Raw genomic sequence first — 26,072 nt, forward strand, 5'->3', positions numbered from 1 at the left:
AATAACTTATTTTATCGGTGGGCCATAGAAGATTTTAGAGATCCATTTTTCTAGGATAGCTGGCATTGTACTGCTGTAAAATCTTTTAAACATCTATGTCTTATTGGCAGCACTGGCAGTGGTGACGGCTACGGCTACGGCTACGACTACGTCTACGGCTACGGCTACGACTACGACTACGGCTACGGCTATTGCAGCGGCAACGGCTACACATTTAAAGATCCAACTCTGGAAATCCCTTTAATTTCAGGGAGGGAGGAGGCATTGGGCTGTTAATTACACTAGTACCCAAAGTTTTATAATCACACTTTCTTATTCATTAGCTCAAAAACTTTAGATACTTTTTAACTAACAGTGTCCAAACGTTTTACAATCAATAGCAGGGGTAATTTTGTTTATCATCATTAGGAATGTACTTTATGCAATTTATCGTCCATTGTCTTATCCCTTAACATTCCTGGTTTGTTTACTTACTTTTTTACCACTTGTCATGTAATTTAAAAACACAGAATATCTTGGTTTAAAAAAACAAACACACAACCAAAAATTGTGTTTGTCGTTCTCAAGTATAATTCTATACTAGCGGCTAAGCATAAAGCAGCAAGTTTTTTTTTCTTCTGTACCTTACGATTTAAATAACTATTTAACGGATTGACTTATCTATTTGTGAAGATTCGCATAGGCCACGGAATGGTTTTTAGATTTAAGTCCTAAGATGTGGAACAGCCTTTAGTAATATACTAGCGGCTACGCCCCTAGAGGCCTCTAGTGGCACTTTAAATGTTTTTTTTTGTTCCAGTCTGTACGATATCTACCAATGTTTCGTTCACGTCTCTCAAATATTTTTTTTATAAAATTCGATTTTTCATGATTTCTCTTGGGAGGTTGGTGGTACACCTAGCTTATAGGGCATATAAATTTAAGAGGTTCAGAAAAATAGCCTAAAATTATTCACAAGGCTTCAATCTGGAAATTGATTATAGTAGTTAGTAGTTACTGATATCTTAACTTTGAGACAAATAAAAACTCTAAATGGATGACAACATCCATAAAAGCGAAGCTCTGAAATAAACGAATATTAACACATGTACATATATTGTCAGAACTGAATAAGCAGAATATTAATGCAAAAGTTCAAAAAAAATTGTAAGTAAATTTGTTGCAAATCTGCTTAAATACAGGATACTGTCTGAGGACATACTTACATTTTTATGACTTGATTTAAGAGATGCTTCGCTTATAACATTGTACTTTGTTGCTATAGTAATCACTATTCCAAAAAATCAGAAGAATCGGATAATTCTAACATTCAAAAAATTTGTTGTCAAAAAAATAAGAAATCACATGTTTTAAAGGGACGTACGGATTTTCTGGTAACGATTATAGAGTTGCTGCGCTTTCTAAATCGTACCTAACTGTTATAGGAATCATCATGCATGGTTTGAAATCGATGGGACAGTTCTAACCTGTTTAAATTAACGAAAAGAGCTAACCGTTACGGACGTACGGACCGACCCTAATTAAAGAAAATCTTCGATTTTAAAAAACAAGGATAACAACATTCATAAGTAGCGAAGCTCCAAAATTCATGGAAGGACAAACAAACTAAATGATTCATAGAGAAGATTTTAGAAATCACGAAACCTTTCAAAGGTATTAATAAAAATATTTTCTTTTTATGCATAACCAACGGACTGACGGACAAAGGAAATTATACACTTGATGCTAATTGATACAGGGAATCTTCACCAAAAATTTCAGCTGTCTATCCTCAATAGCAGTCGAGAAAATCGCATTTCCCCTATAGACAGACAGACGGACAGACTGACAAACAGACAAAGTGAATTATAGAGTAGCTTCACTACTAAAATAATTCGGGTTTTTTTAGGACTAATTGAACAGTTAAACTAAAGGGCTTCTGAACCGAAAAACCATTAATAAAAACAGGTATTTTATAAAAAATAATATTTATTTAGTATTCATATGTTAAATTGTTGAAAATTAGATTTTAAATGTTTTTTTTTGAAATCTCCGAACAAATATTTAAAAATCTACGAATTTATTTTTCCTTAAAGATTTGGATTTCAATGTATTTTTTCAATGATATTTCATATTTTTTTCTACAAACATTGAGAAAAAAGTATTAAATAATTAATTCAATTACGTCTGTCCGTACGTACCGGTTAGTTCTTTTCGTTACTTAAAGCATGTCCTATCGATTTCAAACTATGTATAATGATTTTTGTTATTGTTTAAAGCAAAGCAACTCTATAATCGTTACCATAAAGTCCATAGTCCATTCGAAAGTTGTTAAACTTTTAGCAAAATTATTTTAAATGATATTAGTTATTTCTCGTATCGTATTATAAACGGCTTTCCGCGGATATAGAATGTACAATAAGATTAAATTTTTAAAACTAGTTTTTTAGACCCGGGGTGCTGGAGGCACCGGCTAAAAAAACTAGTTTTAATCTTATGATTGTACATTTCTATATTCTTAGAAAACTGGATATAATACGATGCTAGACATAGTTTTTTCGTATTCATGAGAACCGGTTCCTGTCCACCGGATTCGAATGAATACGAGAAAATTAATTATCCTATTCTTCTGATTTTTCGAACAATGATGTCTAGGACACTAAGGTGGAATATTTTAAGCAAAGCATCTCAATATTCAAGTCCTTAAGATTTTTAAGCCAACGAATATAATAAGTGTTTATAAAACGTTGTCAACCAGTGTAATTTACAGTCAAATGTCCCCTCCCTCTATGCTTAATTTTCTAGGATGTATCGCATGATTGTGGCTGCAGCTGTTTTTCTAGCAATCAGCTGTTCATCTGTCAGCTGTAAGACAGCCCAGGTAATTCTATCTATCTATCTATCTATTTATCTATCTATTTATCTGTCTGTCTATCTATTCATCTATCTATCTATCTATCTATCTATCTATCTATCTATCTATCTATCTATCTATCTATCTATATATCTATCTATCTATCTATCTATCTATCTATCTATCTATCTATCTATCTATCTATCTATCTATCTATCTATCTATCTATCTATCTATCTATCTATCTATCTATCTATCTATCTATCTATCTATCTATCTATCTATCTATCTATCTATCTATCTATCTATCTATCTATCTATCTATCTATCTATCTATCTATCTATCTATCTATCTATCTATCTATCTATCTATCTATCTATCTATCTATCTATCTATCTATCTATCTATCTATCTATCTATCTATCTATCTATCTATCTATCTATCTATCTATCTATCTATCTATCTATCTATCTATCTATCTATCTATCTATCTATCTATCTATCTATCTATCTATCTATTTATCTATCTATCTATCTATCTATCTATCTATCTATCTATCTATCTATCTATCTATCTATCTATCTATCTATCTATCTATCTATCTATCTATCTATCTATCTATCTATCTATCTATCTATCTATCTATCTATCTATGTATCTATCTATCTATCTATCTATCAATCTAGGTACTGTATCTGGGTGGAATAACATATCTGTTACCAGATGAATGCCCCGACGTCACAGGAATCATCACAGAAAAAAATTAATTTTAGAGCAATAATAAAGTAACAGGATGTATTTGTTTGTCTGTTTGTAAGGAAGGATCTCGCTAACCGCTGAACCGATCAAATATCATTTATAGTGTAGCTTCTCATAGGTCCTGGACAGGTTCATAACTATTTTGGGGAATGGTACCACCACCCTCCCAAGAGAAATCACAAAAGTAACAGGATGTATTTGTTTCTCTGTTTGTAAGGAAGGATCTCGCTAACCGCTGAACCTGTACGGATGTCATTTACAGTGTAGCTTCTCATAGGTCCTGGACAGGTTTTTGGGGAGGGTACCACCACCCTCCCTCAAGAAATCGCATAAAAATCTACGAAACTAGCACCGTCTAGCGGACTTATAGATATTTTTTTGGTATACAGCTGATCTCAACATTAATTTTTTAGTAGCCGCTAGTAGTGTATTTGCTGTTTCTACTGCTGCTATATCTGACTACTAGCGGCTTCGCCCCTATAGGACTCTAGGGGCACTTGAGTTTTAATCTTAATGAGGGAGAAAGGGTTAAACAACTGTATTTCCCTATCGCAATGACCTTGTGCCGACTCTTAATAGGGTCTTTGAAAATCAACGAATGGTAACAGGAATATTAACACAGCCAAGAAACATGAAACAATTTGATAGCAGACGAAAAGTTTATTAAAAAAGGGGGGAGGTAGCATATGTTTATACATCTATACTATAAATCTGTTAGAAAAAGAATCAATATTTTTAAGGGGATTATTTTCTAGGGGCGTTTTCTCTGGACAGGGTGGTGTTACCCTTCCCCAACATAGTTATCAACCTTCCCAGGACCTATGTGAAGCTACCCTGTAAAGGAGAACCATATCGGTTCAGAGGTTAGCAAGATCCTTTGGTAAAAAACAGATAGACCCACAGACATTATGTTACTCTTATATATGTCTATGATAAGACAATGCCTTGGCCTTAATACAGGCAGAAATTATTATAATACAAGAACTTAAAGACAAAGATCTTGCAATTAAATGGCTGGTTAATGCCAATGAATATGACAAATAAACAGAAATACATACAAATTTAGATATTAGCTTTGCCATTTATAGAAATATTTTTTTTTCTGTTTGAAATCAGAATTTGTATCGGAAAGAATCTATAACACAAAGTAAGTTTTCATTTGTACATTATCATGGAAAGAAAAAGCTTTCCACCTATTTCTAGCCCCTAAGGGGGGCTCTAATCGTGCGTGGCAACCATTAACATTTACCTAACCAAAAATAACCTATCAAAAGCTTTTGTGAAATACGACGAAACCGCTACTTCGGTTTCTTTCCATGATCCATAATTTGTTTTTATGTCTGTCTGTCTGTGATACTTAGTTATATTTAAGTACTTATATGTCTGTCTGTCCGTCTGTGTGTAATGCTTAGCATATGTCCGTCTGTCCGTCTGTGTGTACTGCTTAGCTTTCTTTAAATATGTCTGTCTGTCTGTCTCTATATCTGTAATGCTAAGTTTTCTTTAAATTGTCTGTCCGTTTGTCTGTAATTCTTAGTTTTATTTAAAAATATCTGTTTGTTCTTATGTCTGTAATGCATTTTCTTCAAATACACTCTCTGATTGTCTGTCTGTCTGTAATTATTACCTTTCTTTAAATATATCTGCTTGTCCATCTGTCTATAGTGCTTAGTTTCATTTAAATATATCTCTGTCAGTCCGTTTGTCTGTAAAACAAAGATTTCTTTCAATATGTCTGTCTGTCTGTCCGTCTGTCTGTAATGCTTATTTTTCCTTAAATCTATGTCTTCCTGTCTGTATTCCTGTCTGTAAGCTTATCCAAGTATGGCTTCGAAATCGACTAACATCCGCTTGATTTGAACCAGTTCTGAGCTAAATATACTGAAAAATCAAGTACATATTGTATCATAAATAATTTTTCATGTTTAATAACATAACCTAGAACTAATCTTATCACTTTTTAATTTTACTATCTGCGGAAATAAAATGTCTCAAACAATTATTCTTTGAGACATTTTACCCCAACTTAACCTAACCTAAAAAATGAGAAAGAAATATTATCTTGTGTAGGTTGAACGAGTATAAAGAATGCTACGACAGAACAAACGACCATAAGGTGAGTATTTGTTGCTTAAAATCTTGGGAATGTCAAATACAACAAGAACAAAATGTGCATAAGTACCGCAGTAACTGTGAAACCGATTAATATCCGCTGGATTAGAACCGGTTCTGATCCATAATAAAAAATTATGTATAGCCTCGAATTATATCCAGTTTTGTACGAATATAGAAATGTTCAATCTTCTGAAAGCTGTTTATAATACGATGCGATAAAATAACTATTCTTCCCCGGATAACTTAAAGTAGGATGGGAGGGGGGGGGGTGTATGTATAATTTTTCTTAGGAGTGTAAAGGTACCCTCCCCCCTAAGAATCTTAATGTAAAGGAGAAAGAGAGAGAAAGAGAGAGAGAGAGAGAGAGAGAGAGAGAGAGAAAAAAAAAGGTTGAAAGAACTACAGGGTGTCCCTCGTAAACTGTTTTTTTTTGAAACGCTTATTACTCTCTTAATATTTGAGCTATCTTCGTAAAATAAAAAGTATTTGACAGCCTGCTACTGACCATGATGAAAAATCCACAAAATAAACAGGAAAAAATCTACGAGGTATTACATAAGAGGCTAATTTTATTGAATTTAGACTAACCCACAAGAAAATATTTGCTTTGTAAACTTTAAGATTAGCTAGGGTTCAAACGGCTGGTCGCTCAGACTTTATAAGCAAAAAAATGGAATAGGCTTGACATGGCATACCAGAAATTCTCATTATTCAAGAATCTGAAGTGTAATATAAGTGAACAATACGTAAAAATAGGCATAATATTGATCTTTTTTGTTAATTTTTCATGTGAGCTCGCTTCAATTGCACACAAGAACCTGTAATATACCAGACTTTTTAATTATACTACAATGCCAGTTCTTATAATGTCAGAGTAAGCCTTTGTGATCCACCGTTTGACCACCAGCTGCTATAAAAGTTAACTAAGGCATATTTTTCTTGTGGATTAGTCTTATATTCACTAAAATCAGCCTGTTATGTATTACCTTGTAGATTTTTTTCTGTTAACTTTGCGGATTTTTCATCACTATATCATTAAATGGTCAGTAGTAGGCTGTCAAATACTTTTTATTTTACTAAGATAGCTCAAATAGTAAGGGAGTAATAAGCGTTTCAAAAAAACCAGTTTACGAGGGACACCCTGTAGATATACAGAGAGAAATAGGTTTAATCTTTTTAAGTCTATAAAAGCGAGAGAATAAAAAAAACAAGAGAGAGGGAGAGAGAGAGTGAGAGAGAGAGAGAGAGAGAGAGAGAGAGAGAGAGAGAGAGAGAGAGAGAGAGAGAGAGAGAGAGAAAGAGAGAGAGAGAGAGAGAGAGAAAGAGAGAGAGAGAGAGAGAGAGAGAGTAGATAGAAAAAAAGTTGAAAGAACTAGATATACAGAGAGAAATTGGTATAATCTTTTTAAGTCTATCAAAGCGAGAGAAAGAAAAAAACAAGAGAGAGAGAGAGAGAGAGAGAGAAAGAGAGAGAGAGAGAGAGATAGAGAGAGAGAGAGAAGCTTCTAGTAATCCGCTAGTATAATAATGTATATTAAGATATATAAGTTTTTCGGAATTTTAAAGTTAGGGGGAGTTTTGAAATCTGCATCAAATTAACATTAAAATTCCGGAAAACTTATGTATCTTAATTTATATATTTAGACCCAATGTGTAACAGACACTCTACAATCGGGTAAGTTTCAGGGATCTTAAGGGATAAGACAATCCTATTATAGAAAGTAGTAAGTTTTTTTTGTTTGTAACGAAGGATCTCACTAACCTCTGAAACGATATGGTTCTCCTTTATAATAAAGCTTCTTATAGATTCTGGGATGTTTTAAGACTATTTAATTTTTATAAAAATTCTTGGTATGGGTTTAGGCTATTTTTTCTGTCCTCTATTTATTCGAATATAGAGAGTTTCTAGATGCTAGGAGAACAGATTAAAATTATTTCTTGATTAATCAAACAAGATTTGATAAAAGTACCCAAAGTTTTTAAACCCGGGAATAAGAACAAAACTGGAAAGGAATTAATCTTTTTTTATGATTAGGCATCTTATATTATATCATAGACATCTTTCCGCGTATAGTAAAATAAAAGAATTTAAAAGATTAATTCCAGTTTCGTTTTCCCCGTAGAAAATTTCTGTAATGCCATGCGTTACATGATTTTTCAGTAGGATAAAGCTGGCTTTCGGGAAATTGTATTACTGACAAATGTATAACAGATAATTTTCCACAAATATTTAAATAAAACTCTTATAATTTTTTTATTCTAATATCTATGGAAAGCTGTCTATAATATGATGTGATACATTTAATAACAATAGATAAATATTACTTTATTACAGTTTCATGCTCTCTTCACTCATATTTATGGACATTGAAAGCGCTGGAAAGTGTCATGTGTGACGTCATAGAAATGCGTCTAAAAAGAGAGCAGAAGTTGGAATGGAAACCCCTCTAAAAAAGAGATGAATTTAGACGTATTTTTATGACGTCACACAGGAAGCTTTTTCATAGGTTTTGCCAATTATGGACATTTTTATCTGAGACCAAAGCGGGAGCTTGCATATGATTTTTATAAGTATAACAATTTCATGTGAAAGTTCCTGCTTTCGTCTTAGATAAAAATGTCCGAAATCGACCCACCCCACTTTACAGCGCTTTAGACATTGTCTTTCCAGGTAAAAAGTTGACAGTACCTGTGTACACTGATGCCTGTTCTGCTATCTGCCATGGAGCTCTAGCTTTTCATGACTGCCCGTACCAGGGCGTCAGGTAGACATATATATAGATATTTACAGTTTGCACAGAACATTATTAGAACTGTTATGGATAGAACATAATAGATCTATTTGCAAATCTACATTTAATTTACATGTAAATTCTACTCGTGACCATAGATAGATAGATGAAGATAGATGGATGGATGGATAGATAGATAGATGGATGGAAGGATGGATGGATAGATAGATAGATAGATAGACGACCCTCCCTCCCCCCCCCCCCAAAAAAAAGCAATTTATTTCTATTTTAACTTAAAATTGAAAATTTGGGGGAGGTCGTCTTTCTATCCCCCCTTCTCTTCCTCACCAAGAGGCCTCTATGGGTGTTGCTGCTTATTTATTAGATAGATAGAAAGATATCTCTCTATAATAGATATTATTTTAAGACTTGATGGAAAGGGAAGCAGTGAAGACTCAGAAAAGGTGAAAAAGAAAATTGCCGACAGTTTCCTGGGTTAAAAATGGTGCGCATCATAATTCAGAAAAACGCGCAAGCATAGAAATGTTGTTTATTGTATTGAAAACGATAATGTTTGTATTGCTGTATTAAAAATAAATACTGTAATTCTTACATTTTTGTCTTAAATATGACAAAATTAAGTATCAGATTTTTGTAATACTGTACATATGGGAATAGGTTACTAAATAATTCTGTCAATATAATGATCACATGGCAAAATTTGTAATTTCTACCTTCTTCGTCCCCAAAGGGGTGAATAATAATTTCTCGCATTGTATTATAAATAGCTTTCCGCCGATATAAAATTGTACAATTATAATATTAAAAGCAGTTTTAATATTCATAGAAAACTGGATATAATATGATGCTATACATATTTTTTTATGAATTTTGAGAAAGAAGTTTCAAGTTTTACACATTGCCAGGTTATTTGGAATACCAATTTTAGTATGATTAATATTACAAAAATTTGACTAATAACTAGATGATAATTTTTTCTTATTTATAATCATTAGATATCTACATTTTAATAAATCTTTTTAAAAATGTGTGTTTTTTAAGTAAAGCTTTTCTATAATAAGGTTTGATCTGTTGTTATTTAGGCATGTTGGAATAGGGATTCCTAGGACAACAACAAACAATTATGTAAGTCCTATAATATTAAGTAGTAAGCGTTTTTTGTCTGTCCCGAAGGATCTCGCTAACCTATGAACCGATATTGTTCTCCTTTATAGTGAAGTTCTTATAGGTCCTGGGAAGGTTTTAAGCTATTTTTGGAGATAGTGTCTTCAACCCCCCCCCCCCCAAAAAAAAAATTGTTTTACTCTTTTCAACACAAATTTAAAATGGGGTGAGGTCGATTTTCCCCCCGCCTACCTTAAGTGCCACAAGAGGCTTCTAGAGGGCGAAGCCGCTAGTAAGTCAAAAAATGTCTTTAAAATGGATATAGAATATATGTGGATATTATGACAGGGGAAAATAGTTGCAATTTAGGTTGCTAACATGGAGATCACTGATTGGTCATTTCATTGGTCCAGAAGGATGGGGTAGATGGGATGGATTGTTATTTTAGATCGCTGCAAGTTTCACTTTATTATCATAAAAATCTGGTATAAGACCCAAGTGGAGATGCGACCTCCAAATTTTAAAATTCTTTGAACGTACGAACAAGACTCTTACAGAAATGCTTCGCATCTAGTCCACTTACTTATATTCTCTATAAATTTTACACCATATAAAACTCTGATCTAAATAATGATTGACAAGCCATGGTAATTATCGCGTGTAACTCAGGCACAAGATACAATTACTCTGGCTAGCCCTTAGGCACTTTTTATATGTTTTTATGTATTTATTAGTCTATTCTTACCAATATAATACCTTATATGGGTAACACTAGCCTAATCATGGTAATCTGTATGTGATTGAATATTGTTATATGCTTATAAAAAACATTATATCTATTGTTAAAGTACCCATGTAACCATTTTGTACTACTAAGTATGCCTACAGCCATAGCTTCATTTACGTCACAAGTTTAACACACAAACACTTTATTAAACAGATAAGGGCTTAGATCCTGGTAAATAGTTGTTGTTATAGCTTGCACCTCTTAAAATATCTCAGTTATTCATTGACTCCTGAACTATCAAGTTCTCCTGGCTTAAAGGTAATGACTTAGTTGTTTTAGCATGCATTGTAGTTTAAATTTAGGTCCCTTAGTACTTAGCATTAATTGTACCTAGGTCTTATGCTAGAGATCTAACACTATGCACAATTAAGTGCTTTGGACTTAGGGCATTTTCTGTCCTACACTACTTATGTTTATTATCACCTATCCTGTAAATATTTTCATACTTAACTGATTCACTTGTAATGTAAATACACTTTATAAGACCATCTTCCTTCTTAAGTGCTTAATATACTTATATGATATAGATTGAACATCTTAACCAGCCATTTATTCTTAGATTAAAGCAATATAATAATTCGCGTGGGTATTTGTTGAGCTACCACGGGTTCAACCAAATTCGTATTATACTTGTGGGAATAAAAGGAAAAGCATTCTACACTGACGAGCCGACGATGAGAATGTCTATGTGTATTGCAGTAAAAGTAGGATTTTAAGTAGTACTCATAGAAGAGTGATCTCCATACCATAATATTGGACAAGCGCCCCATTTGCACTACCACAAGTATAATGTCTTTGTACAGTATCTAATTAAATATATAATTTTATTTAGACTCATATTCTGCCTTTTCAGTTCTGACACTATACAAATGTTAATATTCGTTTTCCCTTTTATGGATGTTGTCATTCTTGTATAAGAATGTTTTAAGAAATACTATCCACTGCGCCCATAGCTTAATATGTATAGAGAAAGGCGGAAAAAATCCTTAACCAGTATAAAATTTTTACCTTGTAAGATCATCTAGAGAATCCAGAGCATCATCGGCTTGTAACGAAGGAAGTCTCTCAAAAAATCATCATGTAACGTCTTAAAAAAGAGGGATTATCCATCTCTTTTTAGGGATTTTCTTCCCCACTCCTCCACTCCTAATCCCTCATCTTTATGACGTCAGAATTCTTTTTTGAGGGACCTTGTAATTGGTTGTGATACTCTAACACCCAAGGATATTAGGTTCAGTTACATCCAACAGACAACCAATCCTTTGATTGCACTACCTTTGTCTGAGAAGTCCTTACTGTGCATGGTAATGAGTTGTGCCTGTTTATGGACCAATACATTCCCCCTACTCTATCTATTTATGTCGCACACTTGACATAGCAGCAGAAGAAACCATTTTTAACATCTTTAGTTATGACGCAGTGTCGGGCAGAGAATCAAATCTATCACCTTCCCGACAATAGCGGATGTGCTATATGTTTAGCCACGATCGTGGGTTTACTAGAATTCAAAAACAAATAGTCTAAAACCAATGTAAATCTTCTATTATTTATAATATGTTTTAACATGAATTTCTCTGTCATTATTAAAGATAGACAGCTTGTAAAGATTCAAAACAAATTATAAAATCTATTTAATCCATTCAGGCTACAAATTCATAATCCTTATACTAAAGTAACAGGATGTCTGTTTGACCGGGTGTATTTTTGTACCAAAGGATCTCGCTAACCGCTGAATCGATATGATTCTCCTTTACAGGGTAGCTTCTCATAGTTCCTGGGAAGGATTTTAACTATTTTGAGGGATGGTACTACCACCCTCCCAAGAGAAATCACAAGAAAATCGAAAATCAATAAAATTTTTAAGAACATAACCACTGAAAGCTGCTTATTGTCTGTTTGTCAATCCCTATTTTATTGTGCTGCGCTTATGGATGTTGTCATCCTTGTTTTTATATTTTACTGTTATTTATAAGTTTACAAAGGCAGATTTTTACACTTATGTTTTGGAAATGAAATATAATTCAGAAGATTTTTCCAATTAAATTGGAACATTTATTGTAAAGTAGTGATATTTTTTGTCTGTAGCGAAGGATCTCGCTAACCGCTAAACCGCTATGGTTCTCCTTTACAGTAAGCATCTTGTAGGTCCTGGGATAGTTTTAGGCTATTTTATTTTCATAAAAAAATTGTTGTTTGGTTTTAAGCTATTTTTCTGCCTTTTCATATCCCTTCGAATATCCCTAGATACTAGGGACGCAGCCGCTAGTACAATACAAACTTAAACGATGTCTGTCTGTCTGAAGCTTGAGATTTCAGTAAACACTGAACTGATTGGGCTCTACTCTTCAAGGAATATACCTACTAGTCCTGTGATGGTTTTAAGCTATTTCCTTGGGATTGGGACACTCCCAACCATGCACCCCCACACCCAAAACAAAAATTTTTTTTTTTAAACTTTAAAAGGGGTGGTAATAGACTCTCACCCCCCCCCCCAAAAAAAAAAAAAATTGGTTTTTATACTTTTAATAATTATCTCTTAAATAGTAAAAAATAAGTTGATCAAACCCAGTTCATTACCTTTTGGGGCAAAGCCCCTAGAGGCTAGAGGCGAAGCCGATGTATTTTAAAAACAAGCAGCTACGCCATTAGAGGCCTCAACTTTAGATTTAAAAAGAAAAAAAATATCCAGGGCTAATTTCTCTAAGGAGGTTGGTGGTGGTACCCTCCCCCAAATTAGTTATAAACCTTCCCAGCTCCTATAGATTTTTATTGAATTTTGGTTGGTTGGTTCATTAAGTGAAGTGTCCAAACATTTCAACCACTAATCATAATCTACAGAGTTAAAATTTGTGTATTATCATTAAGGATGTACTTTATTTTATCTGCCATTGTCTTATACCTCTAGATCCCTAGAAATTAACTGTCAACTTTCACCTTTTATTTTTATACTTTTTCTCAGGAATTTTAGAGATCATTTGTAGCAAAATAAGAATATTAAAAAAATCATTATATAAAAGCAACAGGATGTCTGTGTATATGTGAATGCGTCTGTGTGAACCGATATGGTTCTCCTTTACTATGTTGCTTCTCATAGGTTCTGGGAAGGTTTAAAACCATTTTTTAGGGAGTGTACCACCACCATCTTAAGAATGATTGCCCCTAAAAAAATGACATATACCTTTAAATTCATTTTTATTTATACCCAATCCCTTTAATTCAAATTTTTTTACGGACGTTGATTTTAACAATTGAGTTAATACAATTAGAGCTCTTGTAACAGGATATATGTCTGTCTGTCTATGAGTGTGTGTGTGTGTGTGTGTAGCGAATTATCTCGGTTACCGCTAAACTTGTATGGTTCTTCTTTACAGAGAGCTTTTTATATATAGGTCCTGGGAAGGTTTATAACTATTCTCAGAAGGGTATCTCCACACTCTTAAGAGACATAAGCCCAAGAATTGTTTGCAATCCAACCGTTCAGAAGATCTTAGCTGACATAACAACATACATACAGACAGACGGACATCCTGGTACTTAAATAAGTTTGATTTAAAGTAATATTTCTATTTTTATTTCAACATAATAATGAACAATTCTATAATATAGAAAGTATAAAACCCTTTGAAATTAGTGAGATGGTCTGTTTATTACACTAGTCCCCAAAGTTTTATAATAACATTTTCTTAATCGTTTGCTTAAGAACTTTGGGGACTTTGATGAATTCTGATGGGTTGATTTATTTTAACCCCTAATTTTAATCTACGGAAGGGGTAATTTTGTGTATCATGATTGGGGATGTGCATACATAAATTTTTGGCCGTTGTATTATCCCTTTAGATTCCTTCTTCAAGAAGGAATGGGAAAAACAAAAGACGTTAAAGAGGTTCCAACTGCTACTATGTCAGGTGCGCATCATTAATAATTAAAGTAGGGGTTTGCCTTTGCCCAAAACAGGCGCAAAAAATTACCATGCACAGTAAGGACTTCTCAGACAAAGGTCGTGCAATCAAAGAGTTTGTGCCAGTGGTCTAATGGATGTTACTTAACCTAATACCCCGGGTTTTTGAACAGAAAAGGAGACATCTGGCTCCCCTAAGTTATCCTGGGTTGTTGGATGATCAGCATCCCCGTCCATATGAAGTAGTTTACTAGGTAGACATCCAAGGATGGGAAAGGGTTTATCCCCCTCAAAATAAAAAAAATAAATTACCCCCCTTAAAACCTCTAAAACCCCGAATTCTACCTCCTCGAAATAAAAAAGATTTGATACCCTGGGTACATAGATGTTTTTTTCCCTTATCTGTTTATTACCAACAGTCTAATTATAAACTCTATATGAAAAGTAAAACTTTTCTAGAACTATGCTCTGTACAGTGTACACCCCTCCTAATTAAGAAAAACAAAATTGCCCTATTTGTTAATTAAAACTATAACTGGCTGAAACGTTTGGACACTCAGCATAAGGAGGCAACCAAACAAAACTGAATTTAAGTCCCAAGTGAATAAGAAATGTTATTATTAAACTTTGGGTACTACTATGCAATGATTAATAGTCCAATGTCCCCTCCCTCCAAAGATATTAGAGTCATTTGGATGGGGATTTTGGGGAACCCGCCCCCTCCCCCCCCCCCAATTAACACACTATGTATAAGGGTAAGATAATAGTTATTTATCATATCGTATTATAGACAGCTTTCCGCGGATATAAAAATGAAAAGTTATGAGATTAAAACCAGTTTCGTCAGAATTAAAGGGCCGAACAATGAAATGAACTGAAAATAAATAAACCTGCGGCCTCTCGGGGCTAAGAAAACTGGTTTAAATCTTATAATTTAAATCTTGATATCCGCGGAAAGCTGTCTATAATACAATGCAATAAATAACTGTTTTTTAAATAGGATATATGATTGTTGGGGTATAGTCCCTTTCGTGCCAACGCCCCTTAAGGTGCGATTCTTCCTATTTTCACAGTAGTTTTTTCCCTATTTCTAGCTCCTGCGGGGGGCTCTAACCCTGCGGGTCCAATTGCCTAACCCTGCGGGGCAATCACCTAACCCAATATAACCAAACCTAACCTAAAATAACATATTAAAGTCATTTTTGAATACGACGAATCGCTCCTTAAGGGGCGGTGCCACGAAAGGAAATATTCCCGATATTTGCTGTGCTCAATATGTATATAATTATTCTTGGTTTAAAAATAAAATTTGATTAAACTTGAACTTGAACCAGAATTTTAGTTTCATTTTTGACAGTGAACTGAAAACATGTCAATTAAGTTGGCAGTATAGAATAGTTATTTATCGCATCGTATTATAAACAGCTTTCCGCGGATATTAAAATAAAAAAAATCAAAGGCAAATCAATTTTGTTAGCCCCCAATGCTAACAAAACTGGTATTAATTTCATAAATTTTATTTTAATATTCGTGGAGACCTTTTCTGTAGTACGTTGTCCCCCAAGTTCGAGGGTTAGGGGGGTGGATAAGTCTAACCTCCCAATGTTCAATTTGGCGTCATTATTTTCTTTGGGCGATTTATCCTATGAGGATGGTGGTATATATTGACCACCTCCCATTTTTATTTTAGTCTTTAAAAAAAATTTCTAGCCGCGATTTCTCTTTTGAGGGTGGTGATACCCCCCCTACCCCCCTCCCCCCCCCCCCCCCCCGAAAAAAAAGACAGTTATAAATCATCCCATGACCAATGAGAAGTTACACTGTAAAGGAGAACCAGATAAGTTCAGCGGTTTGCGAGATCCTTTGGTACAGACAGACAGACACAGAGAAATCCTGTTACTTTTATATAAGGATAAAAATTTATTTTTTTAGATAAAAATATGGTAGAACAAACCTTTAGAATTTTGTTGATTTTTAACAGGTATTTACAGGGATCTTTAGGGATAAGACAATGGCCAATAAATTGATATCCAATGATGTTAAACAAAATAGTGCTGTCTTTAGATTAAGGTGGTTGGTTGTAATGTTTGGACACTGCTAGTTGGAGCCAACCAATCAATATTTAGTTTTCAAGTTAATAAATGAGAGATTATGTTTTCCCCCAGGGGCTGCCAATTAATTCAAATTGAAAATGAAGCAAATTCAATATTTTGTTGGAGTAAAACTTGTCCTTTTGAATTGTTTGTCGGAATAACTTTCCCTTTTCCCTGGATTTCCCCTTCCTCTGGTAATTTGTAGCTTAGTTACTCCATACCATACGTTTTATCCGTCTGTCTGTCCATCCGTAAGAAGCACTGTGAAGCAAAGCTTTTTGAAAATTAAAGTCGGTCCGTACTTCAATCGTCCGAAAAAGGAATTGTTCTTATAGTTAATCTAGGCCCATTTTGGAATATCAATTTCAAACTTCGCATAATGATTCTTATGACAACAAGGTACAATTTAGAAAGCGTAGCAACTCTATCCTATTTATTTATCGCATTGTATTATAGACAGCTTTCCGCGGATATCAAAAAGAAAAATGAGAAGATTAAAACCTGTTTTGTTAGAACCGAGGGGCCGAAAGTTCGGACTAACAAATTATAATCTCGGTATTAATTCTATGCTTTTTATTTTAATAATTGTGGAAAATTGTTTGTAATACGATGATATACATGATTTTTCAGTATGGCTAAAAAACGGCTTTTGATCATATGCTTTATGTGCAATTTTTTCAACAGATTTGAAAACAGCTTTCCGCGGATAGTACATGAAAAATTGTTAGATTACATCCAGATTTGCTGGCCCCAAGGCTTCTTATTATAAACAGCATTCCACAGATAGTGAAATGAAAAAGATATATCCATTTTTGTTTACTCCAAGGAGCTAAAGTCCCGGGCCAATAAAATTGGTATTAATTTCATTATTTTGTTTTTATTATTAGTTGAAAATTATTAAAAATACCATGGAATACAGGATTTTTCAGTACGGCTCATAACCGGTTCGATCCGGAAAAAAGTTAAATTTTTTTATTTATTTTAGTTTTGTTTACCTTGCCAAATCAGAAATATTCTATGACCCTAAAAAGGTGATTTTTTAGTAGCGAAGCTACTCTATAGTTTACACTGTCTGTCCGTCCGTCCGTAAAGAATAGGATAGCTTTTTTTTTGTTAATTTTTACATGTTGTCAAACTTTGTATGATGATTCCTATTACAGTAAGGTACGATTAAGGAAGCGTAGCAACTCTATAATCGTTACCAGAAAGTCCGTACATTCATTTAAAACATGGTAATTTTTTAACTTTTTTTGACAATCATACATTTTTTGTATGATATGATTATCCTATTCATCTGATTTTTAGAAAGATGATTCCCAGGACAACAAGGTTCAATATCATTACTAAAATTATTTTAAAAGTTTGGGAAAAAGTTAATTTTCCTAGCTGTTATTCAAGTACGTCCGTTTCTACGTCCGTCTATCTGTCTGTTCGTCCATCCGTCTGTCTGTCTGACCGTCCATCCGCCTGTCTGTCTGACCTACTATATTACTTACCAAATTTGTGTATTTAGTACACTGAAGATTTTGAATGTTGTCCGACCATAAGAGTTTCATCAAAGGCAACAGCACAACGTAAGTATCTATCTATCTATCTTATCTATCTATCTATCTATCTATCTATCTATCTATCTATCTATCTATCTATCTATCTATCTACCTATCTATCTATCTATCTATCTATCTATCTATCTATCTATCTATCTATCTATCTATCTATCTATCTATCTATCTATCTATCTATCTATCTATCTATCTATCTATCTATCTATCTATCTATCTATCTATCTATCTATCTATCTATCTATCTATCTATCTATCTATCTATCTATCTATCTATCTATCTATCTATCTATCTATCTATCTATCTATCTATCTATCTATCTATCTATCTATCTATCTATCTATCTATCTATCTATCTATCTATCTATCTATCTATCTATCTATCTATCTATCTATCTATCTATCTATCTATCTATCTATCTATCTATCTATCTATCTATCTATCTATCTATCTATCTATCTATCTATCTATCTATCTATCTATCTATCTATCTATCTATCTATCTATCTATCTATCTATCTATCTATCTATCTATCTATCTATCTATCTATCTATCTATCTATCTATCTATCTATCTATCTATCTATCTATCTATCTATCTATCTATCTATCTATCTATCTATCTATCTATCTATCTATCTATCTATCTATCTATCTATCTATCTATCTATCTATCTATCTATCTATCTATCTATCTATCTATCTATCTATCTATCTATCTATCTATCTATCTATCTATCTATCTATCTATCTATCTATCTATTTATCTATCTATCTATCTATCTATCTATCTATCTATCTATCTATCTTTCTAGCTGTCTATCTGTATATCTATCTATCTATCTATTGTATAATTTTTATGTATTTTTAGAATTTCAAGCAGACCTCTTGGGAACCTACGTAAAGGTGAAATTATAGCGACTCGTCTTTTCTACAAATTATCCGTGGTGGAAATGTTTTGACACAACTTATATGATTAAGAGACCATATTCATAAAACCATAATTATTTAATTTTACAGATCATATTTTTTTTTGGGGGGGGGGGGAGGGTAGGGAGGGGAAGGGAAGATGAAATTATTTTTAATTTTTTTTTTTTTTGGGGGGGGGGGGTTTAAACTATTTTTGATGAATTTAGATGGTTAGAAAAGACTTCCAAAATTGATTTACCTCCCCCCCCCCCTCACTCAGCAATCCTTGTAAAAAGTTCACCTGTAAGAGAATTATTATTTTTTTGTTGGGTGGGGGGGGGGGGGGGATTTAGCTTGGTAAAGCATTAACTTCAGGCTTCCAGGATTGGGACAATGGATCTAAAATTCATATTTCTTACTGACTTTTGGGACTAGAACCTAGGCAACTTTTCTTATTTTGGCTAATTTTCAAGACTTTGGGGACCAGCGCAAAGAATGCCGCTAAAACAATTATTCCCAAGGCAGACGAATTGTTAAAAATTCTAATAGAAATATTTCTGGTTTTGAAGGTATTGAGTTTGAACTGTAAAATTGAATGAAATGCTGTTCGTCGCATCCCTATATCCCTGATAAACTTAATCCTAATTTCTAGACTGATATTGTGAGAAATGACCGGCCTGTTTACAAGATGAAGGGTGGCAGGAGCTATATATACTATTGGGTAAGTGTAGCCTAGAGGCAGGATCCAACGCAAAACAAAATGTGCAATTTTTTTTCTTCTAAAATTGGGGTTGGTCTCAGGTCTGTCCAATCTGTCCAGAACAGTTAGCAGACGGAACAGTCTTAATGTAAATTTAAACATTTTAGAATTGTCTTGTCAATTCCAAACTTTGCATGATGATTCCTATAACAATTAAGTATGGTTTAGGAAGCTTAGTAACTATATACACATTACCAGATATTTTTATGTCCATTTTGATTTTCTTCTGTTTTGACAATAGATTTTTGTATGATATAAATAACTTATTCATTTGATTTTTGAATTAATGATTTGTATTACAACATAGTACAATGTTTAAAGCCAAGCATCTCTATAATCAAGTCCTTAAAATGTAAGTATGTCCTGTATTTAAGCAGTTTTTCAACAAATATACTTAAATTTTTTTTTAGACTTATAGATTGATATTGTGCTTATTCAGTTCCGATACTCTACAAGTGTTAATGTATTTTTTGACATAACGTTTTAGAGCTGTGCTTTTATGGATGTTGTCATCCTTGTTTTTTTTTTTTTGTACAAAGTGGATTATTTAATAATAAGATTATGCAGTAACTTTTTAACCTGCGGCATTACCATACTCAAGAATTTAAAAATGGTTCCTCGTGCTGCTCTGTCTATAAGTGGGTGAAGGGGGGAATGTCTTAGCCCATAAATAGGTGCAATTCTTAAAAACTTATTTTATTAGAAAGGTTTTGTGATGTTTTTATCTGTTGCATATTTTCTCGTTTTTAGGACAACAAATCATCTGCTCTCTAACTAACTTATTTTTGTCAACCCAAGGATTTTTTGTGCTTCGCTACCCATATTTTTGTTTAGATATTTGATGAGGGAAGAAAAGATGATGGTCAAAACTGGTTGGTATGTACTTAATTTTTCATTAAAAAACAGCTTAAAACCAATCCAAGACTTTAAAAAAGAAAATTTTGGGAGCTTTGTACATCTACACTTGTATGAAGATGACTGTATAGTCAGAGAGAGAGAGGGGGGACAATGTGCTGTTTATTACACTAGTCCCTAAAGTTTTATAATTACGTTATATTATTCGTAGGCTTAACAACTTTGGGGACTTTTATTAAAATCTGATTAGTTGGAGTGTCCATGCGTTTCAACCACTATAATTATTATGTACAGAAGGGTTAAGTTTTTGTACCATAATTTGGGTTGTACTCTTATTTATCGGCCATTTTTATATTTGTGGAAAACTGGATCAAATACAATGATAGACATAATTTTTCAGTATGGATGTAAACCGATTCTAATCCACCAAATATTAATCGGTTTCAAAGCGATACGGGAAATCTATAATACAAAGTAGAACGATGTCTGTCTGTCTGTCCGTCCATCCGTCCGTCTGAAGATTAAGATCTCAGTAACCACTGAACCGATCGGATTCTACTCTTCAGGGTATATACCTATTGGTCCTGCGGTGGTTTTAAGCTATTTTCTTGGGGGGTGGGACACCCCCAACCCCCCCAAAAACAAAAAAATCCCCCCCCATTTTTTTTTTTTTTACAAATTTTACTAATTTTATGAATTTTACGAATTTTACGAAATTTACGAATTTTACGAAATTTACGAATTTTACGAATTTTGCGAATTTAATCGCAAAATGTTTTCCTGCTGGGTAGGTGCGAAAATTTGTGATCCGTTCTGCTGGGTAAGTAATAGAATATGTAATTATACCTCTTGGGGCAAAGCCCCTAGAGGCTAGGGGCGAAGTAACTAGTATATAGTATAGTATTTAATACGAGAAAGCATAGATTATCTCATCCATTTTGAATACAGGAATGTCCCTTACAATATAATTTTTTTTACTGATGTCTCATTGGCGGCATTTTGTAATAATGATACGATGCAAGAAATAACTATTATAATTTTTTCAGTTTTCTGACAACTTTGATCAGTGGAGACATGGTATAGAGTCACCCAATATGAGATGGTAACATTTAAATATTTATTCCAACATGAAATAATATACAAACATAGATAAAATTATATTTATCAGTATTGCTTTGAAACAAATTAATATTCGGTTGATAAGAACCGGTTCTTAGCCATACCGAAAAATAATATATAGATCGTATTACAGACAATTTTCTACAATTATTAAAATAAAAATCATAAAATCAATATTGGTTTGTTAACCTGGACCTTCAGCCTCATGGCTAACAAACTAATTTTAATCTTATCATTTTTAATTTTAATATCCACGGAAACTGTCTATAAAATGATAAGATAAATAACAATTTATGTATATATACTGATAACAATTGAATAGAACACAGATTTTTTATAATGACCTTACTATTATGGGGCGCCTAGCTACTCTTCAAGTTAGTCTGTCTGCTACAAATTGTTTTATACCTAGATCCCTGGTTATTAATAGACTTTGCTTTTAGAATAGATATTAGACATAGTATATCTAGATGGTCCAACTGACTCCATTTTTCGTCAAAATTAAAAAGGGAATTTTTGCAGACAGAAACTGTTGTTTACATTTTGTTATATATGAGATACAGGCAACAAATATTTTTTTTTAATTAGGCAATGTAATTTTTAGAAAGCTAACTTTATCAAAAGAATTTTTATAACTATATTAATATATGTTTTGACATATGCCTCACATTATACAAGGGTAGAAATTTTACACAAATTAATTTACCAAGGAAAAGCTTAATCCTTTTATATGCAACAATTTATAGCTGACTCATAACGCGAACAAAATGAAAAAATATGCTCTTAAAGATCTGTAACCAATGAGATCTCTTGAATGTTCTGTCAGTATTCTCCTATTGGCCAGGTTAGACAAAATGTCTCATGAGTAACACTATTGTTTTTAGGGAGAGACGAGAAGATGTGAAAGGAAGGAAGGTTTATTGTACTGAAAACTATTGTGGAAATAAATGCCCTGCACAGGTAATTAAATCGTACAAATCACACAATTTTGTGTCATGTCATACTAAAGTTGTTAACAAAAATAGTAGAAATAATTAAGGACATCCAAGCTTTTAATTTTTTATTTATTTATTTTTTATGAGGGGGGGGGGGATTATGTGGTTCTTCTTTTTTCTTTTTGAAACCAAAATAAAAATAGGAGGGTAAATCCCCCCCACCCGCAAGTAATTGATTTTGATAATTCTCACATATACTATTGAATGTTTCTTTAAATAGGCTTATAAAATGATACCCCCCATCTCCTCCAACCCATCATGACTTAACCCCTCCCCTACTTAAGACAACTATATTAGCAAACAAATCAATTGAATCATGGGATATTTGATAGCTTTTAATAGGTTAGTCTAGGTTAGCTAAATGTTAATGATTAGGAAATAGGCCCTGCAGGGTTAGAGCCCCATGTGGGGGCAAGAAATAGGAGAAAACCTAAAGTAAAAAAATAAGACGAAACCTGCTACTTTGTTTTCTTTAAATGATCCAAAATATTGGCAGGTGAACATGGCACAGAATCCGTTCTCTGTGTGGACCAAACTCCATAGAAACTGGGGCTGGGTCAGAGATACTACTTTAAGGTAACTCAACATTTTTTATTTTTTTTTTTTTGGGGGGGGGGGGCACCCCATCACCCCTCTGCCTTGGATATTTTTGGGAGTAATGCCTTTACATATCTAATACCCTTTCTGTAGATTGAAATTAGTGGGCTAGGTAACACTTTGGGAAGAAGACCTCTCCATGCCAACATCAACATACTCTGCATGCTAAGTGTAATGCGCTCAATCGCCTGGAGTATTAAGTAACCAGCTCTTTAATTGCACGATCTCTGTCTGAAAGTCCTAACTGTACATGGTAATAAGTCGTGCCTGTTTTGGGCCAAGGCATCCTCCCCTTACTAGTAATGTCGTTCTGACATAGCAGCAGTAGTAATAACCATTTTTAACATCTTTGCTTTTGACATGGTGTTGAGCCATAACTTAATCACATAACCTCCCCAGATGACGAGCGAATGCGAAAAAAATATATGTTTAGAGTTTTATCATGCTACAAAATATAATTATGGAAAAATATTTAAATCTATGAGAAAGGTTTCGTGATTCTTGTATGTATGTTTAGAGTTCAATGTTATCCTGAGGAAAGATCTAAAACATGTTGTACTAGATTAAGAATAAGGTAAAACTCAAAATAATAATAAATAAATAAAACTTAAAGATAAGCAGACTTATTTGAAGAATGGATGCGCTCTCCCTAATAATAATGTTCTTGCCAATCAAATATAACTTTGTATTCTCTATTGGGCGTTATCCTCCTTAAATTTTTGTTTTCAATTTTGAAAATTTGAGTAGGGAGCCGAGCGCCAGAGTTCATAGTTCGCTGTAAGGGGAGGGGGGAGGGGGGACTCAAATTTTCAAAATTGAAAAAAAAATTTCTAAGAGGAGAATACCCTCTATTGTGAACAAATTGAACCAATAGGAACACAGTCTAAGAACAAATGGGACCAATAGGAACTTGGTTTAGGAACAAATTTGACCAATAGGAGCACAGTTTTGGAACAATCAATCAATTGAACCAAATTGACCAATAGGAAGACAGTGTTGTCATCTATGTTAATTATTTAGATCCAATGGTATCACAGATGTTTACCACCAAGATAAACTGGGTAAGTAAAACTGTATTAGGGAGGTGTATAACAGGGGTGTAGACCAAATTCATGTAGGGAGGAGGGGTGGCTGTATTCACCCATCCATCCACCCCTCCCCCCTTCTGCATTAGGGTGGGTCGATTTTGGACATTTTTTTTCTGAGGCCAAAGCGGGGATCTGCACTCAATTTATATAGATATAATACACCTCTGGATGATTTAAAATTTATCCCAAGTCTTAAAACCGCTGACGACCAGACATTCAATTGTATAGCTATTTGTAAATGGGAGTCAAAAATTTATTGAATCAGAACTATGGCTTCATGGTGCTCCCTGGAAATGCCTTGAGGAGCTGAGTCAGGAACTTTTGTCCGTTTCAAAAAATCTCGTTCCTAGCCTGAGAAAATCTAAAAAACCTCTACAAATTGGACAATTCTCAATAAACCTTAAAAAATTTTGTTTTTTTAGTGATTTCTAAGGCTAGGAACGAGATATTTTGAAACAAACAAAAGTTCCTGATTCAGCTCCTCAAGGCCTTTCCAGGGAGCACCATGAAGCCATAGTTCTGATTCAAAAAAATTTTTGAATGTCGTCTTTGCATACTAATAAGTAATGAATTATATTTTGAAGTGGTCGTGTTCTAAAACTCAATTTTTTAAAATTCTTTTTCGGTCAGAAATGTTTTTAAGGTTAATTTTATCTGTTGCATATCCCCGCTTTGTCTAATTCCTATATGAACCCACCCTATTCTGCATGCCTCTTATTTAAAAATGAAAATAATTGATAAACTTTTTTTAGGAAGCTTCTTATAGTGCCTACAAAAAAGGGGGAAAATTTAAAAACTTTTGGCTTAGGTTTTTAAAATTTTTCCCCTTTTCATACAAACTATAAAGAGCTTCTTTTTTTACTAGGAATTTATGAGGTGGCTCTAGATAGAAACTATAGGTAAGTTGTATTGCAAAACTCAGACTTTCAACCACTAATTGGATCTATATAATTGGTTATTTTGTATATCATTATTCATTATTGGGGATATACATCAATTTATCGGCCATTGTCTCGTCCCTTTAGATCTCTGAATGAAAAATATGATTTTGTAGATTACATTATTGGTTGAAAAAATTGTAAACTGCTAGTTGAACCAATTAATCAAAATTCAAAGTTGACTATAGAAACTTTGGGTACCAGTATAATTTACATTCCCATGTCAGAGCTTTTTTGATTTATTAAAGTCCTATTATTATGTTTTATTGGGGGTTGGGGGGGGGGGGTAAATTTTTTTTTACAAATTAGACCAATAGGAACACAGCGTAGGAACAAATTAAACCAATAGGAACACAGCGTAGGAACAAATTAAACCAATAGGAACAAAGTGTAGGAACAAATTAGAATATAGGAACATAGTGTAGGGAAAAATTGAACCAATAGGAACACAGTGTAGGAACAAATTAAGCCAATAGGAACACATTGTAGAAACAAATTGGACCAATAGGTACTCAGATAAGAAACAAATACCAGCCCTTCAATAAATTGATCTTTTTTTTTGTAGAAATTTGACAGAAAACGGTAGATTTGTTTTCTTCCAAGAAAAAACTAGGCATTGATTTAATTAATAACTAGTGGCTATGCCCCTAGAGGTCTCTAGGGGCCGTTGAGGTTGGGTGGGGGAGATGTAAACCCCCTCCTCCATTATTATAAAATGAGTTAAAAATTATATATTATCCTATCATATAAAGTAGTAAGCTTTTGTTGTCTGTAGCTAAGGAACTTACTAACCACTGAACAGATATGGTCCTCCATTACATTGATGCTTCTTATGAATCGTGAATGGTTTTAAGCTATTTTACTTTTTATGCAAAATTTTAGGTGTGGTTTTATCCTTTTTT

At 33.4% G+C, this 26,072-nt stretch overlaps 3 protein-coding genes across 16 annotated transcripts in view; 2 read left to right on the forward strand and 1 right to left on the reverse strand.

The window, feature by feature from the left end:
- Window positions 1-26,072, reverse strand: part of LOC145306864 (uncharacterized) — a 282,216-nt gene that overhangs the window by 38,880 nt on the left and 217,264 nt on the right. The window lies entirely within an intron of this gene.
- LOC145306781 (uncharacterized) lies at window positions 1,882-9,489 on the forward strand. The gene is made up of 8 exons (XM_080149080.1): window positions 1,882-1,947; window positions 2,785-2,860; window positions 3,523-3,577; window positions 4,709-4,742; window positions 5,666-5,711; window positions 7,355-7,385; window positions 8,382-8,475; window positions 8,870-9,489. Exons 2-8 carry the CDS (start codon window positions 2,786-2,788, stop codon window positions 8,940-8,942), a joined length of 408 nt encoding a protein of 135 aa, XP_080005206.1. The 5' UTR covers window positions 1,882-1,947; window position 2,785; the 3' UTR covers window positions 8,943-9,489.
- Window positions 16,189-25,856, forward strand: LOC145307446 (uncharacterized). Its single transcript, XM_080149895.1, has 13 exons — window positions 16,189-16,233; window positions 17,331-17,376; window positions 17,859-17,919; window positions 18,781-18,815; window positions 19,471-19,539; window positions 20,413-20,454; window positions 21,480-21,535; window positions 22,437-22,512; window positions 23,044-23,123; window positions 23,662-23,718; window positions 24,165-24,205; window positions 25,098-25,131; window positions 25,736-25,856. The coding sequence occupies exons 1-13, from the start codon at window positions 16,193-16,195 to the stop codon at window positions 25,788-25,790; spliced, it is 693 nt and encodes a 230-aa protein (XP_080006021.1). The 5' UTR covers window positions 16,189-16,192; the 3' UTR covers window positions 25,791-25,856.

Source organism: Acartia tonsa, chromosome 15 (genome assembly GCF_053477335.1).
Source record: "Acartia tonsa isolate MP-2025a chromosome 15, ASM5347733v1, whole genome shotgun sequence".
NCBI lineage: Eukaryota > Metazoa > Arthropoda > Copepoda > Calanoida > Acartiidae > Acartia > Acartia tonsa.